The 21643-nt window shown below is 27.9% G+C and overlaps 1 protein-coding gene across 3 annotated transcripts in view; it reads right to left on the bottom strand.

Moving 5' to 3' along the window:
• LOC123296540 (formin-2-like) overlaps positions 1-21643 on the bottom strand; it is a 47864-nt gene that overhangs the window by 8403 nt on the left and 17818 nt on the right. For all 3 annotated transcript variants that reach the window (XM_044878049.1, XM_044878050.1, XM_044878051.1), the window contains exon 3: positions 282-457. In XM_044878049.1, coding sequence (XP_044733984.1) covers positions 282-457 — 176 coding nt within the window. The remainder of the gene's footprint in view (positions 1-281; positions 458-21643) is intronic.

The raw sequence follows: 21643 nt of genomic DNA, 5'->3' as shown, positions 1-21643 counted from the left end.
ACATTATATTATCGTTATTTTTTACTTTTAAGTGCATATTAATTTGTCTTGGAATAGTTTTTTTTTCCGAATAGTCTTTTTTCGGTTTTTTTGTTACAAGTTTTTTATGAATAACGGCGAAAGTCATGATCCATTTCAAGGTCTCCATCAAATATCCTCGCCTGGCCAAGGGAAAACGGTGACCACATTGGCAATTTCGCTTCAAAGTGGGAAAACTACTCTATTTGTTTAGGCGTTAAAGTGGGTAAATAGGTAAGTCTCAATTTCGATAATTTACTTACTCGAAAAGTAGGAGAAATTTCTACGTTTTTATCAGGAAGTTGACGTAGTACACTTGCAGCGAGTAAATGATTACAGCACAGTGTCACCAATGTTCGTAAATCATTTGATGACAGACAGGTTCTTGTCGAATCTTCCTCCGTCCATGCAGATATAAACCAGTTTACTAACATGTGGCCTGCAAAATAAAAATTAAATTATAAAAAAATATATTTATAGAATATTTTAAAAATTGGAAAATTAATTAAGTTCCACTTTTATTAGATCAAACTTAAATAATTTATTTTACACAACAAATTTTCAATCCAAAAAATGTAAAAATTAATATTTTAAATTTTAATGAATTTTAATTTTTTTCTTGTTCACAAAAAACGAATAATTTAAACTAAAACACCTTTCAATTAAAAATGTTTAAAAAAAATCCGGCTAGCTATTACCACACATGAATACTGGCTGCTGGCATTACCTATTTATTTAAGTTTAATTAGTAATAGAAAAAAAAGTGTTTTTATTTTCAACAGAATTTAAATTAGTTCATTATTGTTTTGTTTAATAACTAATTTAAATTTATACAAACAAACAATACATATCGGTTTTACATTCAAGGGAATTTCAAGGATTTTTGTGGTAGTGGGTATGTACCTACTTGTATCAAAAATATCACAAAATTAAACGCAAATAAAAAAAATTGACCAAAATAATATTCAGATAGATTCACAAGATACAAATATCACAAAATTGAAAAATAATGAAGAAAAATAATGCCAGAAGCAAAATAGGACCAACAAAATACATCATTTTTTGGAGTTATTTTTGCATAGCTAAAAAATTGTCCAGGTGAAGAAAAAAACACCATTAATTTAAAATTTTGCAAAATTGTTTTTTAATACAATGAATAAGCCGGAAAAAATTATCGAAAATGAAAACAAAGTATCGAAAGTGGGGAAACAGCACCGATTGAATGGAACATTTTGTAACGTGTTTATAGGACCCCATGGTACTTTTGTATGTAGCCCAAATTTTTTTGAAATGCTTATTTTGGCTTAATATTGTCATCTAGTAAATATTTTTGGTCGCTGAATACGAATCCGAAAATAATCATACCGTTTTTGATACGAAATTTCATTTTTTTGCACAAAATAGTAAAACTATGTATTTATCGTCCAAACTGTTATATAGGAGGTATTTTTGGTCGCTGATTGGGAATCTGATGTCAGATAAACGGATGATGTAATGTATTGCAAAAACCGTGCACGACCGAGCTTCCACCAAAAAAAAATCATTTTCAGGAAGTCAAAAAGAAAATTTTATTGGTGTAACCATCCCAATAATGTACGCCACTGGGAAAGAATGAAAAAAGGCCAATCCATTTTGCATATTATTTCTTGATTTCGATTATTTTTATTACTTAACCGAGTAAATAAACATGCTCCTAAAATATACATGCCCGTCCAAACGCCATCGATCTAAGAAATAATTTACGTTTCCTTAAACATCTGCCTCTTTTAAAAATATGTCTACATTTTTATTTATTACCAACAGAGATATTACATTTTTTATTTTTCCTAATATTCACCTAATAATAAAAAGAATATAATTTTGCGTATCCGCAACTCGAGAGATGGTTATTGGCCCCTACAATATTAAGAAATGATTTGTAGAGGAATCCAAAACGTACGCTTCTTTTAAAAATAAAAGAAACAAAAGTGATAAATTCTCACCTTTCTTTTAGTACCTAACATGAATTATAAATATCCGCCACTGGAGGGAATAATAAAAGAAATTTCTGTTGTTTACTTAGAATATTTTTTTATTGTTTATTTAACTAAAATTTTGAAGCTACTACGAGATAAACTAAATCTGTAGCTGGTAAAGAACTAACAAATATTTATTTTATTGACTTAAGAACATAAAAGAGACCGAGGGAGATTATGTTGACACGTGTAATTGATTTTTTTAAAATAATAATTATATTATTTACATCTATGGTATCATTCAACCATAAAAATAAACGTATTTATTTTGATGATAAAAATAGGTGATGACATTTTTCATTTTCCAATAATGCAGAAAATCTATAAAAGGAGGCATCAGCTGGTGTAATGTAAATACGAAGATAAATTATAAATTAAATAGAGTAATAAAAAAATTTGGTAAAAAAAGTCAAGGAGCGAAAATTGTTTAAAATCGTTCAAAATACGAGATATACATAATAAGTTTCAAATCAAATATTTTATAGAAACCACACAATTATTCAAATTCAATTCGATAATATCAAATTTCCAACAAAATTAGGTTTTTTTTTCCAATTACTTGTTTCTGAAATTAAATTTCGATTTTAGTCCCAATTCCGTAAATCAATTTTTGTATTATATAAATATACGTATTACGATTATCATATAGCTATCATCAGCAGGAATTAGCTAATCTTAATTTCTCTTATAGATAGCTTATGTTACTCGTTGTTAATTTGTTGAAGGCTTACACAATATTGAATATCTTTCTCAATAAATTTTTCGAAAGTGTAAAAAATACATTTTCGGCATAAGCTTCCTCGTATACGAATGCAAAAAATTGACACCATATTTAATATTACGTTCTAGATCATGCAAAATTTTTTTTATTAAGAATAACTTTTTTTAATGAAACAATTAATAACATTAAGTTTTCCATGTAGTGCCGCCTTAATTGGACACACTGTACTAAAATCATGTTACGGATAGCCTTTATTATAGACACAAATGGTTCTAAAATAGACTTTAAAAAATTTAAACCATTCAATGTGAGATGTTTTGGTATATCATCAAAGAGTGGGTTTTCTAAATATATACTGCAAAAAAGATTACTAATTGCAAGAAAATACGTTATTAACATGGTATAGGTAAAGTAAATATTTTCTTGGTGCAAGTAAATTTTTTAGCAATCAAGTACTTTTTTTTTTGAATTAAGTGTTTAGATTATTGATTCAAAAAATATTTACTTATTATAAGGAATTCAACGAACAAGTAAATCGTGTTAATCCGGTAATTTTTTTTATATTGTACCAATAAACAAGAGAAAACAAACAACATTGACTGAGTTAATTGTTGAAATACCATGCATAGACAGTGTTGATTACTCTATCACATTACACATACATATATGCCACACATACATAACTGATATTCCCATTTAATGCATACTATACAATTTACTCCTAATTTGCACCCTCACGGGTAAACAGTGATGTTTACGAAATAATGTTTCAAACAAAAGTTGATTATTTTTTTATAAGAAATATTTTTTACACTGAAAATTTTTTTCTATCTCTAACGGTTTACGAGATGGGCCCTACGGACCAAAGATCCAATTGACCTATGTTGCTCATTTACGAACTCGACCTCACTTTTTTCGTCCTGAGTACGCTATAAAAATTTCAGCTTGATATTATTTTTCGTTTTTGAGTTATCGTGTTGACAGACAGACAGACGGGCGGACAACCAAAAATGGACTAATTAGGTGATTTTATGAACACCTATACCAAAATTTTGTTCGTAGCATCAATATTTTTAAGCGTTACAAACTTGGGACTAAACTTTAGTATACCTTGCATATTACATATATGCATGGTATAAAAGTTTCATTTCAAAATATCGAATTTTCAAACTTTTCATAAATCCCAATATTCCAGAAGACTATATTTTTTTCCCACAATAAAGCCTCTAAATACAAAATACGCCCATATTTATCTATGTGTTACAAATGTAAATATACAAATAAATACACATAAATAATTTCTAAATCAGATTAGGTAATGAATCAGAGTACTACGCTGCGTTGTTATAAAAACAAAACGCCCATATATTAAATTCATGTTCACGATTTAAACCTCCGGATTCAAAAAAATAATAATAGTAAGAAACAAAGAACCGATTTGTTTATTATTATTATTATGTATTTATAGGGCTAGTACCAAACGAAGAATTTGATAGTCAATTCAGGAAAGTTGGAAATTTTAGAGACTGTATAAGCAAAGATCTTTTTTTACTGTAACTGTTTACTAAACTCGCACTTGAAACATAGCTAAGAACAATCTCAATCAAATTAACTTTCGAACAAAACAAAAATCAAAATCGGTTCATTTGTTTAGTGTTGGTTTATTCGTTAACATTTTTTTGCATTTTTTTATTCAATTATTCTTATTTGAATATCGCCTTCAATGAATAATTATGAATTTTATGCTAGGTGCGACATTAAAAATTTACCAAATACTCAAATTTTCAATCTTTTTGAAATGAATATCAAATACTACATCTGGTACTAGACCTATGATCATTATGATTTTAATTCATTAATAATTAATCATAACATAAATTCATCCTTTCTCTTGGCCATATATTTCATAAAACGTTTATTAATTATTAAAATAGGGCAATTAATTTATCACGTTTTTTATTTGTTTTGTTTTTTTGTATGATGCAAAAACAAAGACGAACAAACAAAATCAAAATGTTTATAAATAATTCTATTTATGAGGCAAAATTTATCAGAACGCTAGATATTTAAAAAAAAAATTCAAATTCGCCCCAGTGCCCCGATCAATTTTTTCACTGTCGTTCACTGTAGAAAGATTTTTATTTTGTAAGTGATTTTAATAATGGAAAAGACCATTGGTTTCCAATCTATAAAAATAATTAAATTTATATTACATTGCATATTATATTACTTCCCAGATAAATGTTTTAATTTAAAGAAAAGTAATTGGCCGGATACACTGTATTTACACTGAGTGAATCTCACCTCAGAACATGCCCATCTTGCTTACTCTCATTAGAAGTTACGAAAATTACCTGCAGACCTTACAGAGTAAATAGAATAACCGGTGCCCACTTATGCTCAATTAAAATATTTATTTTTTACTTTATGGTGCAATTAAAGCTTTTAAGTATAGTAGGTATATTTACACTTAAAAAAATATTTTTTATTAAATTAATTGGAATATTTTAATGAATTAAATTTTATTTCATAAATTGCAAAACATGTTCATCACTGTTAAAATAATTTTCACTTATTAAGAAATGAAGAATATTTTATTTGTTTTTATTGCTGAATAAAATCAAAATAGTGTGAAATTTATTGAAAATAAAATGATGAAAGATTGTAAGATTTATGAGTTTTGAAACATCTGTGTTCATAATTTCTATATAAAAAATATTTTGTAAATAATTTTCCAAAGTAATCAAAAATGAAGATGTTACAAAAATGAATGTTAAAAAGAATTTGATTAAACGTATAGTCAAACCTGGATAAGTGAGAGTTCAAGGGACCACAATCCCATTCTCACTTACATGGGTAGCGTTTCTCTCTTAAAGAGGTACGCAGCAATAACAAGTCACAGCTAGCACGAATGTTGTAAATTGTAGCTATAGTTCCTCCTAAAGAATATAAATAAATTAAGCTCGACTGTCACTTATAGAGGTATAGATAAGTAGCAGTCTCATTTACGGAGGTCCATGAGGGAAAAACGACTCTCTCAAGAGGTTTCTGTTTCTCGCTAATAGAGGTTTTGGGGGATTAAAATGACCGGTCCTGGCTCTTACTCTCACTTATAGAGTTTTCTCACTTATCCAGTTCTCACTTACCCAGGTTTGACTGTATTTCACAATAAATATTTTATATCATGATTGATAGCTATCACCAACAGAAGGTAAATGCACGTAAGTACTTTCGATATTTACTTGTCTAGACTGACTAGAAAGCTATGGAATTATGTATTATGTATAGTAATACAGAATAAAAGTTTAATGACTCTATTCATCTTTAGAATTTTATTCGAAGTTTTCATAGCTTTTCCCCAAAACTATAAAATAAAAGATAGAACATTGGTAATTGGGTTATAGATTCCAGTTTTAAATCAATCCCATAATGGTGATCTGGATACAGTTTTTAAGCCATCATTTCATCAAAGTTGAGAATACGAGAGAATTTTATCGGTAGTACTGTTCCAATACATGAGTAAGCTATTGGTCTTTCAACCCATATGCGTTGCAGAGTCCAGCCGCATTCTAAAACATTTATGCGATATTTTTGGCATAGCTGCCCTTTTGTTACATCATTGGCATGGCATGTTAGTTTTTTTTTAATCAAATCGATTATGATGCAAAAAGATTGCAAAGACGTTAAATTCACTTGTTCTAAATTTAAAACAACTTTTACTCGTAAATTATGAAAATGAAATATTTTAAAATTTTTGACATCTGAAAACAATGAAACAATACGACAGATGAGATAAATGGGTATTGCATAAAAATCAATAAATACCAAAAATTTTTTAACAATGAATAACGCATTGTTTATTTTTTGTTTGAATTGTTTCTAATGTCTTGTATTATGGATGGTTCTAAAATTCGGTATACAGATTGTCTTTTTAATTATTTGATATAGGAAACACAAAATTAGTCTAGCCAAAAAAATTTAACTCTTTTAGTGCTAATTTAGTACATCAACAAACTTTATGGCTTGCATTTTCTTTAAGATGAGAGTACCTATGGCTTATAAGATCTATCAGTGAAATAGGATTCGCACGTTCGCACGTGTGCCTAACCATCAGTGCCGCATTTACCATTTAGTTAACCTACGAGATCCCAATTTATAGTCAAAGTACTCTCGTTGGGGGCATTAGGTACATTTACTAAAAAAAAAAAAAAAGCGGCAGTATCAACAATGATGTAGTGGCCACAACAAAGTCCGACTAGAAGCCATATAAGTTGTAAATGCGGCAGTGCTCGTCATCAGCTTCAGAAAAAGAATGGCGATAAAACCGCGAAACTCATTGCAGATCACCTGAATTAAGATTGATTTAAAATACAAATATACCAAGAATTTGTTTCGTTCTTGCTCCTTTAAATTTGCTTTTGTCTTTGCAAGTAACACCATTTCACTTTTCTCCATCTAAAGCTTCTTATTTTCCTGTATTCCTTTGTCATTCGTTCTATTTTTCTTATTTTGAGTAAACATCATTAGATTATAGCCCCAATTGACATAGTTTTGATTGAAATCCAGAATGTCTAACCTGTTAAATGCTCTAAGGGTACGATTCCTATTTCGCACTGTCTATAGCGTCACACATCGTTTAACCTGGAATGGGACCATTCGAGAGAGAATATTAGATGGGTCCATATTTATACCAACATGTATAATATATCTACACTTTCTCTTATGCGGTCTCATTTCAATTTGAACAAGCTAAATAAGTGATAAAAATAGTTGTGCTTAGATTATATACTCCGCACTTCTGCAAATTTAGCACTCCCATACATTGATAAGCTATCTTTTACATCTAACATCGGGTGGCAAATTTACAGAGAGGTCGTTTTCGCGAAGTTTTCGATAGTTTAAAAGACAGACTGTATATCTGAAGTACATGAAATCAAAATGATTTGCTTATTTAAACTTTCCATCATGAAGGAGTGGTAATAGATACCTATTTTTATTTAAAGTGTGGGTGGTTATGTATATTCATACAAGTTAAATTCCCACAGCACATAGCACCACAGACACTGAGTCGTGTGGGTATTTTCTTTTATGAATTATTAATAATCATGATTAGGTTTTATTATTTATTTTAAACTGTCCTTCCGTTTTAAATGATTTATGAAAAATCATTTTCTCTAAATTAAAAAATTTGTACACATTTAAAATTAATTATCTATTCAAAAAAAAATAAAAGTGATAGACAGCTCCATTTGGCTGATATATGCACAGAAGACTTTATCTAAGATACTTCCAATAATTTGTTTTAGAATCGGCTTATTCGTTGCGTGCAGAATTTTTTTTAGCACCACTCGTGGAAATACTTATTTCCTTTCATTATATTTTTCATGCATAATTTCCTCATTTATGTAATAATATTGCCTATGTCTATAAACAAAGAATACCTGTCATTAATTGGTGATACAAACAAAATTATAACATTAATGATGCAAACATTGTGTGAAAACTCAAATTAATAATATTATGAATTTGCAACTCTTTCGCTAAAAACACTGAATTTGGTTTTGCATGCAACGAATAAACAACCCAGGGGTTATTTTTTGTTATTTTTTCTTATAACAGAGATCCGTAAGGTATAAATATGTTAAAAGCTCGGAATCCAGGGATAGTAGTCAATGAATCTTTAAAAAAACTGTTCGTTTGTTGTTTTTCCACCCCTTCTTGGGGGTGGATAAGTTTATGTTGAAAATAACAATCGATAGAAGGATGAATTCTAAGCAAAGCAAGTCATTTAAGTATATTGCGAAAAGTCAATACTTTCCAAGCTATTAGCGATTGAAATTTGGAGTATTTAACGTCAAATAACTGAAAAATTTGAAGTTTTTTGAAGAGAGCATATCGTACACTTTTTAAAGTACTATAAAAAAACCATGAAAATGGAAAAAATTTAAAGTCATTTGCATGAAAATTGACGGAGTTATAATGAAAACAAAGTTTTTCATACCTTTCTTATTATGTTATTTGAGCATGTTTCTAGAACCTAAATAAAGTTAATTGGAATGCGGAAAGCATTAATTTAAGTTCTCGTGGTAAGTTCATCAGTTTTTGTACTAAATAAAACATAAAAAGAATAGTCCAAGGAACTTTGTTTTCATTATAGCTCTACCAATTTTCACGCAAATGACTTGAAATTGTTTTCATTTTCATGGTTTATATAGTGCTTTAAAGAGTGTATGGTATACTTTTTTCAAAAAACTTCAAATTTGAAAGTTATTTGACGTTAAATACTCCGAAATTCAATTGCCAATTGACTTTTCGAAATATGCTTAAATGACTCTTTTTACCTAGAATTTATCCTTCTGTCGATTTCCGTTGTCATTTTCAACGAAATTTTTCCACGTCCCAGAAGGGGTGGCTTTCACCCCCTGGGCAAGATCGCACAAATTTTTGTTTTTAACTTCTTTAATTAAGCTTTAAACGATGCAGTCGAACAGTTTTTATAAAGATTCGTTGACTATCCCTGGATTCAGAGGTATAAATCTAACGGCTCTCCACTATTAGACTTAAACAAATTTTTCCAGGCATTAACTACTCATATTCCTTATGAAGGGTAGGTAAAACCACATACAGATTTATAAATTTTTCTAAATTATTCTGAAATTTTATACTTGGCTACTTTTGATAGCTATTAAAATACTTGTAAGATTGGAAACGAAAAACATTTCTTAAATCTGAGTGAAGGCACTAGTCTAATAAGGGGGTGCATTTTAAACGATACACGGTAAAGTTTACCAAATTATGGCATTTGTTCTAGATTTTGTTGCTAATAGAAGCAAGAATAAAAATGACTCAGAAACGAGGAACCGAAAAAGGTATTTCAAGTAGCACTGACTTTTTAAGTACAGACAACTTTTTTTAAAATTAATTATTCATTATTTTCTATATTTGTTTTAATAATTTCTAACAAACATCTAAAAAAAAGTTTTTCCGAAGGTAAATAATTCCTTTTTTTTTCAAAAACAAACTGATTAAAACAAGCCACGCGGAAATAGAAAAATTATCATAAACATAAAAGATTAATGATTTTGAAACTGGAAAAACAAGTTTTCTTCATTCAATTAATTTCAAATTAAAATTTTTATATTGTGCAACAAGTTCTAGATTAATCGAATTAATTTCAATTAATAATTAATTTAATAATTTTTTTGTAATTTAATATCGAATATTTCGACAATTATTATAATAAATAATTTGTAGGTAGGTTGAGTGTATGTATTTCTATAATTAAAAATATTAACTGTCAATTTTATAATTTTAAAATATTAGTCGCCAATTTTTATGCATTTTAAAATATTATGCTGGATGGATAATTTTTTTCATTTTTACTCCAAAAATTACAAAGCAAAATTCGTATTATTTTTGAAGTTATAAACAAATAAGTACAAAAAAATTAGCGTGTTATATTTAACGCGCTTAATAACAATCGCTTCTAAAAAACTAAAAGCTTAAAAATAGCAACTAGCGGAACAGAACGAAGCTTATGGGGAATTATTTGAAAAACATTAAAAAAAACTTTAAAAGCGTTTTCCTCGTAGGTCTGCTAACTCTTCGGTCTTGGACCGGCGTCTTCGGTTTTCGAAGTATAATACCCGGTTTTTTATGCATTATTTACTCTTTTTAAATGTAAGAAGACAAAAAAAAAATTTTTTTCTCCGGTTTTAGTGGTATGATCTGCGGTTTTTTTAAATTTTGATTTGACAGCCCTATTTCCATAAAGTAGATATACATACACAGGACGGTTGCCACGACTCTGAAAAAAACTATTTAACTTATCGGCTGAAATCTTCATGACACTTGTTTGGAAAAAGATAAAACCAGACTCCGAATATCAAAAATTTTTCAAAAAAAAATACAATTTTTTTATTGCCACTTTCATACTAATTTTCGACTAAAACACTCGTTTTTTCTGTGCAATTTTTTGTTCTTTTTATTATGACAAAAAATTTAATTCAAAATTGCAAAGAAATACGCACGCAAGGAATAATTAGCTGCAATGAAAACCATGTGGAAAAAGGGTACTTAACCTACTGTAAGTTAGTAATAAAATTACTGAAATTCGACACCGTCTGTTTTAAAAGGCAACTATATGAAAACTACAGAAAAAAAAAAGAATTTCTTGCCGCAAATTTTTTTTCTTGAGTCAACCAATAATGTTTTTTTCTTGAAACAAGAATTTAAAAGAAAGAAAGAATTATTCTCAAGAGACATTTCTTGTAGAAAGTGTTTTGTTTTTCTTTTAACATTATTGAACCAAGTAAACCATTTTTTCTGTGTAAGGTATTCATTTGAAAGATCCTGCTAAGAAGATTTAGAGTTAATCTATTTTAGTAGATGCGCGCAAAATCTTTGTTTTAACAATTAACGTGACAATTTTTAAAATTTGCTCATTCAAAAATGGATTATTTTGAAATTTATTTTAAACATTGAATTATTGGATCCAATCAATAACACTAACAATATAATGTAAAACTTTTAATTACCTATCAACAAAAAAATATATCTATTAAATTTTTAATTCACATTAAATCCAAAACTTATTGACATCACAATAAAAACACAAAAAAACCAATTTTCACAGAACACACGAGTCACAATATATTATTAATTTATTCCAAACCAATAATGAAGAATAATTTTATATAATTAAAAATAATTAAATAATTATTATTATATTTTTTTTTTTCAAATCATCATTAATCATACGATAAATTAAAAACCACTAAAACATAAAACAATACACACTATTGAAAGTCAATAAATAATAATAAATATGTGCGATTATTATAAAAGAACTTTTAGAAATGATTTAAGAGTAAAATTATTATTGAAAAAAAAGAGTTGGAGTTGCAGAGAGTTTTAAGAGCACCAGTTGTTTTGGTTACACAATATTTTTTAGTATATATGTATTTTATAGTCAAGGAGGAAATAGCACATGTGTTACAAATTTTTCTTTCGTTTAGTAAAACGGCTTTTCAACATTCTTCAATCGCAACTTTTTCCTTAAAATTCAGCCTTTATTATAGATCAAATTACTTCGATCCGAAATTTTATACCCCATTTAGTATCATCCCTTCTCACTCTAGACCTAAAATATATATACCAAAAAATTTAATAAAAATTCTTTTTTGGGGACAAGCTTTTATTGTGATATAAAAGAGAAAATATGTTTTCTTATGAGCCACTCATACATGACATAAAGAGGATTCACACTTTAAAACCAAATTTGAAATGGGTAGGTTTCACTCTGATCATTTCGATCGACTGGGCACTTAACATTCCGTTTTTCATACGGTTTTAGTACATTTTATCTTGATTCATGAATGATCAAAAAGAATTTCGAACATTCCAAAATAATTGTTGGAGAAAACTACTTTTAAGGTTTTTTTTAACTCTATTTAACACATCACACTTCGAATATCAATTTAAAAAAGCATAATTTGAACCCACTTACACTCACTACCACCTCCTAGACTATTAACTATGTATATATAAATATCTCATATTAAATAATTAAGTATATAATATAATAAATATTTATAAAATATAAATTTATTGAACATGATATTTTGCAAAACCAGTTCAACTTTGATCACTTTATAGTTAAGTCAACTTAAACTAACTAACTAACTATTCAACTATTGTGGCTTATGTATGTTTTATTAAACTGACTTTTTAACTTCTTTTTATTTTTTTTGAATAAATAAATAAATAAAATAGTGTTAAGTTTAATTTATAATACAATATAGACGTATTACCAATATAAACATAATGGTATAAATTTTACAGGTTGATACAATAAATGCCGAATGCATTTCATCCTAAAAATGTTACAAAACTGGCTACGAGGTACAGTACCTTATAGAGTATTCTACTATGTTTGAAAAAGTATTTCAAAATGTTGATTTTCCTAATAAAAAGCCACAAAAAATAAAATTAAATTAAATTTTAAATCTTTTTTATTCTCGCAAAAACACTGTCAACCATTTTGGTGGCGTAATATTGGTAAAAACAACATTGGTGTATGTAATAATTATATGTATAATTAAAGTTGATAACCTAAAATTACGAAAGGCATCAGCAAATTAGTCATTAGTGCATATTATTTTTGCTTATATGATGTCACATCATGGCGGCTCATGTTTTAGGTCACGTGAAATTACGACTTTTAATTTTAATATAATAAAACAATAATATGCTTTTATGACTCAAAATCAGAATATTTAAGTATATTTCTACATAAATTTTAATTTTATCAAATTTCATAATTTATTTTTCACTAGCGAACGTACCCTTTTTTATTTTAGGGGAAAGGCTGGTAGTTTGAAACCTAAGGAATGTGAAATAGGTTGATGATTTTAGATTTATCAAAAAGTCGTCTTCTAATGTCGTTAGAAATACCTTTTTTGTGTGGATCACTTAATATAAATGAACAAATATACCTCTATTATTATGAAACAATAGTAATTTGAAATTATTGAATGAACATTTAAAGAAAAAAAAACATTAAATTACTATACGTAACATATATATTAGTATCATCACATAAGCATAACAAAATAATAAATTTTTAACATTCTCACATCACTTTCATATACAACCAACATATTTAACATTCATTATAAATCAACTCGTTTTTTGTTTTTTATCAGAGAACTATTTAACATGGGTCAACCAATATCAACTTTATGCAAATAATTAAATAGTAGATTTATTTGAAAAGTGTGCAGTATAATTATAGGTGTTAACAAGTTTGCAATGAATTCTGCAAAACTGTGCATAGAATTATAAACGCTTATAATTTCTATAAATAAAATTAACAAACAGAAAATTGACTTCAAAAGAAAAACTTTTCCAAAACAAATTAATTTGCACTAAAAAGTAAAAAAATAACGATAATATAATATAGTTAAAATTATAATTATTTTTGAAGTCGGTGTCAGCTGAGCTAATGTAGCAAACTGTTCTGTCAAGAGTCGTTTCCTTGGCTGACACCGACTCCAAAAATAACAATAATTTTAACTACATTATATTATCGATATTTTTTTACTTTTTAGTGCATATTAATTTGTTTTGGAAAAGTTTTTCTTATTTTGTGATATTTAGTGAATCTGAAGGACACTAACTAATTTGTCACTAAAAAAAGAATGGAATCCTCTTAAATTAATTGTCCTCTTGTCGAATTATTCGTCCTCTTGTCGTGCATACTTAATGCAAATTTAAGACTTTTATGATTTTCTCATGGATGCCGTTGTCAGAACTGCACCAAAATGAAATGAGACCACACGGGAAGCACCAGTTTTCAAATAGATAAAGAATCATAAAAATTGGTTCACCCAGTCGAAAGTTCTGAGGTAACACACATAAAAAAAAAATACAGTCGAATTGATAACCTTCTCCATTTTTGTTTGAAGGCGGTTAAAAATTACTATTTACCATAAACTTGCAGCAAAATTTTTAAATCAATGACTTAATTTATTCATAATTTGTTATCAAATTAATATTTTGATAGTAAATTTGTCAAAATTTATTTTAAATTAAATGATTTAAGACTAAATTGATTATCAAATTTGTAAAATGTCATCATTCCATATTTATAACACATAAAAATAATTATTATTCGTTTGATTCTAAATTAGTTTTGTTTTCTTAGATTAGTTTGACTAATCATAAGTATTACGATAAGTTATAGCACAGATTTGACCCAACGTCGATTAATTCGACAAAAGCTTACCTTTTACCATTATTTCACGCCTCAGAATGTTTTTTCAGTAGTTTGCTAAAAATCCGTTTCTTATTTTTTCCCAACTATTTTCTAGAGAAAAATATTTCTAGATTGTTTACATCTTAAAGTTCAGATACTGTTCTAGAAGTTCTTGTGTGGCTTAATTATGCTAAGTCTAACAACATTTTTCCTTACAAAAATTGTATCTTTTTAGAAGGGCAGAAAATTGAGTGGTATTGAATTTTGTTGCCATTCAAATAAAAGAAAGTCATTTAATAAAAATTAGAAAAATATTTTATTTGACGCTCGCCAAAGACGGTAAAAAAAATTTAAATTGTGTACTAGCGGTAAATATTTAGTGTAATCAGTAACAGATTTTGTTCTATTCGTTCATTTTTATTGAATTCTAGTGTATATTCTTCCCAATTTTGTTTAAATTGGTAGACAATAATTTTTTTTATAACCTAAATATATTGCAAAAAATGTGCTAAAACTAATTATTACCTACAGTAAATTAAACAAGTCCCCCGCATAATTATTTTATTCTGTCTTTAATAATTCATTCCCCCATAAGGATTTTGTAAATGTCGGTAACAAAATTAATTACTTTTGTTTTATTTGATAGATATTAATCGAAATGACGTCAGTTGATGTTATAAAACTAGTTTTTTTTTTAGTGTAGATAACCGTCAAAATTTATACCGTAATTTATTATAGTTTTGGAAATTTACCAACAGTTTATTATGTTTCGTTGTATTATTTATACATGCACAAATTAATATCATGTCTATCGGGATTCTAAGTATTAACCAGCGTATTCATTTAAAAAAGCTGTTCGTATGAGTACGTCCCCTTGGTCCACAAATTCAACTTCATTCACCGGGTTGTGATCTCACAATACTAAGATCACAATCCGGCACGTGGAAAATTTTTTTTTAAAGTTAAACAAAATCATAAAATCAATTATCGTAATTATTTCTATAAATAATTATCAGGGGATAAATTATTGTTTGTTTTTGTACACCTTTACTGATCAAAATTTTCAGTTTTATTATATTAACGAAAAAAAATTTAAATTATATTTTTCTCCTCCCCCCTAACACCCCAATTAATACGCAATTTTGGCATTTTGTTAAGCAGATATTAATGTTATTACGTAACGATTGGCGTAAATCAAAAATCGCTGTTACCTTTCCTTGAAGAGAAATCGTGAACGATAAAATCACCCCGAACACACATACAAAAGGCGTACACACTACAGACTTCCATCTAATAAGTTTCGTTAACACATAGCTCTAACCATGAAACGTAAAGATATGTAGAAAATTTCGACTTTCGAACCGATAGTGTCTATCAGATTTCAGATGTTAATTCTAAAATCACTTTCCAAATCATTAAATTATCCATTTCCTTGTTTCATGGGTTAAATTCATTAAATGTGATAAAATATAGAGAATAAAATTTTTTTTAAGTTTTAGAGGAAGCTGCTGATTATGGTAAATTGGAAACCTTGCTAATTCAACGGGGTACTACAAAACCATCTTTTTTTTGGTAAAATAAAAAATTGAAATTTTTATAATATTTACAAAATTGTTTTATGAAATATTTTTAATAAATACCATAAAAATTAGTGTAAAAAGATAATTTACTCCAATAAAAAGAAATACCGATTTCATAACATAAACTATAATCAAATGCAGACCATAATGGATACTAAAAGTAATTATAATTAAAAAATTAAAAATATTTTTGTTTTAAAATACAGTGAACGCCAGTTTTTAAATGGCGAATAAATGATTATCTACATTAATGTACGTTTAACTTATTACAAAAAAAATATACGCTTTTCTTTTTTGGGGCGCTTGTTCAAAAATGAACGCACATTGTTATGAACGTATGGACCAATTTTAAATTTTGGAATAAGCTATGAACATGTATCCACACATCTTTAAATATTCAAAAATCATTTAATTTTCCTCAAAATAAAAAAATTCAAGCTCTTCTATGTAGAAATTTATAAAACACCAGTTTCTTGATTGTTATTTTTTTTGAAAATGAGAAACCTTTCAATTTGTTAATTACAAGCTATAATTTTGCTCATTTCACCACGTCATAGAAACTCAAAGGCTCAAAGATATTCACCGGTAGACTTCCTCCTAAGATAAGGAGGTACAATGGATACTTACTTCTAACTCAAATCTAAACTAATGCCTATCCTTACCCCTTATACATATTTTAAATGTAAAAGTAAGGTTGTTTGTTAGTTTGTTTGTGACGCTTTGACGCACTACTAAACTACTGAATGGATTTGTTTGAAACTCTACAATAATACAACTCGTACATCAGAATAACACATGGGCTATAATTTATAAATATATTTTTTTTTAATTAAAAAATTTTTAGCCTACCATTTTACTTCGCCATCTATGAGCATCATTTTGAACTATAAAGTAAAGCTTTCTGTAAAAATGGTAAGCGTAAAAATGTAAAAAAGGCAAAAATACAATTCATGGCCATCTATTCTGATATACTAAATAAATTGTGACTATTTTTCATTTAAAAAAAATTAAAAACTGTACATATATTTTACCCCTACTTCAAGTGAAATAACCCCTACTTCGAGTGTTATGGAAGGAGAATATGTGAAAGCAAAGGAGATGGAAGCTATAACGCGTTACTCGGTAGTCTTGACCAGTCTTTGCTTTTAAACACAGTGAAGTGGGAGGGTATCAAGCTAGTATAATATTTCCAACAATAAACTTTTGAAAAAATTAACTTATTTGGTATTATTTACACATTATGCTTTTTGCTTGTAATACGGACGTCTTACGAAAAAACTGTTCTAACGAAAAAAATTTTACGCCAACCGTAACCAGTTTTCACTGTAAATTTATAATGAAAAAAAAAAGTTTTATTAATAAATATTTGGATGAAATTATATATTAAAATATAATAATCGCTTAAAAATTAATTAAAATTATTTAGAAATAAAATATTTATTTATTATTATATACAATATATATTATACAATATATATATGAATTTATATATATATATATTGAACTGAAATATTATTAAGAATGAAATTGTAAAAGATAAAATATAAAAAATATAATTGAAAATATGCAAATAATTTCATAAATGTAGTAATCACTAATAGACCACAAGCCCATGCTGTGAGTACAGGTGAAAATATGGATGTCACACCCTTGCACCAGCAAATATGTACGGCGTTACTGAATACTAACTCTGCATAAGTATTCGAAGCGAATGATATAAATACCGTATAGAAGTAAACCCGTAAGGCTTCAGAAATGACGGGAGATCAAATATTTGTTTAACTCTCGTTACCGAAGTTACCGGATTTATTTCTGTACGACATTTATGTAATACGTTTCGAATTCTAATGTAGAGTTAGTATCTAGCAACGCCGTACAAATTTGCTGGTGCAGGGGTGGGACATCCATATTCTCACCTGTACTGATCTGCACCGCGCAAAACTGATGCCATGGTGCTTAAACTTACTTTTACGTATATGAGCATCTTTTTCAACATGATTCCTGGTGAATCATTTTACCCGAAAAATTTCAGCATGGGCTTGTGGTCTATAAGTAATGTTTGTTGTATAAAACTTCCGACACTAAAATGCATTGAACCATATATCATTATATATCTTTTTAATAATAAAATATTATTTGTTATAAATTTAATGATTATTAAAATGATTTTAATTCGATATATTGCACAGATGTGCAATGTGGTAAACCGAGGATTTGTTAGAACTGATTGTAATGTTTGTTGCATATAATAATAAAACTCTGTATTTAATTACGTATAATAGGTTGGCTGATAAGTCCCCGGTCTGACACATAGATGGCGTCGCTAGTATTAAATGCATATTATTTTTATATAGTACCAACCTTCAAATGATTCGTGTCAAAATTTGACGTCTGTAAGTCAATTAGTTTGTGAGATAGAGCGTCTTTTGTGAAGCAACTTTTGTTATTGTGAAAAAAATGGAAAAAAAGGAATTTCGTGTTTTGATAAAATACTGTTTTCTGAAGGGAAAAAATACAGTGGAAGCAAAAACTTGGCTTGATAATGAGTTTCCGGACTCTGTATTTTTTCCCTTCAGAAAACAGTATTTTATCAAAACACGAAATTCCATTTTTTCCATTTTTTTCACAATAACAAAAGTTGCTTCACAAAAGACGCTCTATCTCACAAACTAATTGACTTACAGACGTCAAATTTTGACACGAATCATTTGAAGGTTGGTACTATATAAAAATAATATGCATTTAATACTAGCGACGGCATCTATGTGTCAGACCGGGGACTTATCAGCCAACCTTACTGTTAGTAAATCATATCGTTAACCATTTATATTCTATGAAATAAGAAGAGTTTTTACGGACGTTCTTATATATAAAACAAAGAGTTTTTACGGACGTTCTTATGTATAAAACATTTTGTGTCATTTTTAGGTAGCTAATTTTTTAGTCTCGAAAGCCCGGCACCCATATCAGATCTACAGTCACACTCGCCGATAGCTCATTCAAATCATTCATTAAAATATCTCGTTAATGGCCATCAGAATCACTTGAGATATTTGTTCCCGCCTAAGTGGCAGCTTAAGAAAAATCAATTTATACCATTTTCATAATTTTCAATTTAACTTTTTATATTTAAGAATAGAACTAAAGTCCAATGTAGAATTAATCCTACCTGTCTATTTGAATTGAAAGATAGTTTTAATTAATTAAATCATTTATACTCAATTTTCAATATACAGGGTGGGATGGTAATTTTTGTTTTCATGTGCGAGTCACAAGCTCTATTGAAGATAATGTAAATGCCGTTAAAAAAATTTCGTACTAACGATTCAGGTAAAGTTTTAAGGTACATTTATTGTTATTAAGTCATGCGTGTTTGGCAAGACTCGACTTTTTTAATTCATTGAATTTTCGACTCTAATTTTAAGGCATTTTCAATGAAAAAATAATAACAGGGTAAAAAGCATCAGGTTTTTATTTTTCCACCCTGTTTATTCTTCGACACCGACAATTTTTCAATAACAGCATTTCTTATGATGCACTTAAGTAATAACTAGAAGCATGTTACGATTCGAGGTACGAAACACTTGTCCAGACCATTTCGAAAAATACATATGTTAAATCCATACGCGCAAAATTAATACATATGACATTAATAATTATATACCAACCACTCTATCAACTCTATTTCTTACTAAAGCAACATAAGGCAAGAACAGATTATTATTACTAATAAACTTTAAAGGTTATTCGGTACTTCAGTTTTTTATAACTCAAATACTTAGTGAAAATGACAAATTTCTTTGTGAAAATAACAAATTGTGTGACTTATAAGATTTTTAAGAGCCAAAGAATTGAAAAATTGAAGTATTTAAGGGCAACAAATAAATACTAAAATATGCCAATTTTTGCGGTAAAGCCATTTGTGGCAACAATTCTTTTTAAGTCTTATTTTCAATACAGTGAGATTTTACTAAAAATAAGAGAAATTTGTTCACTGTATGAATTTAAACCTTCTTATCACTTCTTGCTCACCACCCTGTACTAATTTAACATGAAAATTAGCGTACGTGATCATTTTGTTTTGCAAAAATTTGAAGAAATACTTGAATTTTATGATTTGTACTTTTTAATAAAAATTATTATTATTTATATCTTATCAATTCCAAAGATTAATTTTTCAATTAAATTGTATCTATAGGTATATTACCAATTTTTTTAACGAGTTGCTATTTGCATGCTAATGCAAAATTTAAAACAATTACTATTTTTTTAAATTCTAAATTCTGTCATCAAATTTAATGAAACTTACTGTACAAGGCCATTCACACGATTCAGTGATCTGACAATATTTCTAATAGCAGTCTTAGACTGTAAGCATCACATGAAAAAATTATTGAACAAATACGATAGCCACGTTTATGCTGTAAGCAAAGCAAATGTGTAATGTAAATTGCAGAGACGAATTTCAGGACAGATAATCCAAATTGAATTTCATCAAAACTTCAAAAAAAATTTATTTTTTCAGGAAGTTTTTAAATTTGTAAAAATTTAGGTGAGTATTTTTTTCATTTTTGTACTTAAATAATAATTTCAACAGATGAAAGGCGTTACACTCAGTATTTGCATTTATTTCAACGTTAACGTGTAAATAACAAATTCAAAATTGTGTATGTTTACGCAAACACTTTTATTTCTGTGTTAATGGTCGGGAAATTCAAATAACATTTGTAAATTGTAATAACAATTGACTATTTGTCTATTTAAGTATTTGAATTATCAAAATTCACTCGAAATTTTAACAAGTATGTAAACATAATGTGAGTAATAATGTTAAGTATTTACAATAAAAGACGCAATACGAATAGTTTATTCAAATAATTGCACTAATTTTAATCAGAACAGTAGAACAGGCTGTGGATGCACAGGCTATGGATCTGGCAAGATTCACAATATTAATCTATAAGCTTTTCTGATCAAGAATCAATTGACAAAATGTGGTACTCATATTTTGCACACTTAACCCCATCCAGTTTTTATTGAAATTTCCAGGCATTTCAAGAAACAAATTCGAAAAAAAGTTTTAATAAACAAAATCCTCTTAAAAGAGCATGATAAAACAAAGATGGCAAATTCCATCACAACATTAAATCCTTCTAAATTATTTTTGGCAAATATTTGTTAAGATATTATCGATCAATGTCTTATATTTTAATCTCTAAATGACGTCAAAAAAATTCTTTTAAGGTTATCCTACATGCAGGGCCGTAGTTACTCTGTCTGAAGCCCCTGGCAATTTTTTTGATTGTGCTTTGCTTAATATCAATTCATATGATCTAATTTTTGTTTTGACGCCACTGCCAACATAAAAAATTCCTATCAACTTATAGAAACGTAAAAAAAAAAAATCAATTTTCAAAAATAACAATAGACTACCTACACAGTCATGTAAAATGGCCTTTGCAAGGCCGTAATCCTATTTTGTTCAAATCTTATCTTAATGCTAATTATAAAAATAATACTTAGATAAAAATGGAATCAATCGATTATAATA

Source organism: Chrysoperla carnea, chromosome 3, assembly GCF_905475395.1.
Source record: "Chrysoperla carnea chromosome 3, inChrCarn1.1, whole genome shotgun sequence".
NCBI lineage: Eukaryota > Metazoa > Arthropoda > Insecta > Neuroptera > Chrysopidae > Chrysoperla > Chrysoperla carnea.
This window is presented reverse-complemented; position numbering and strand designations above follow the sequence as displayed.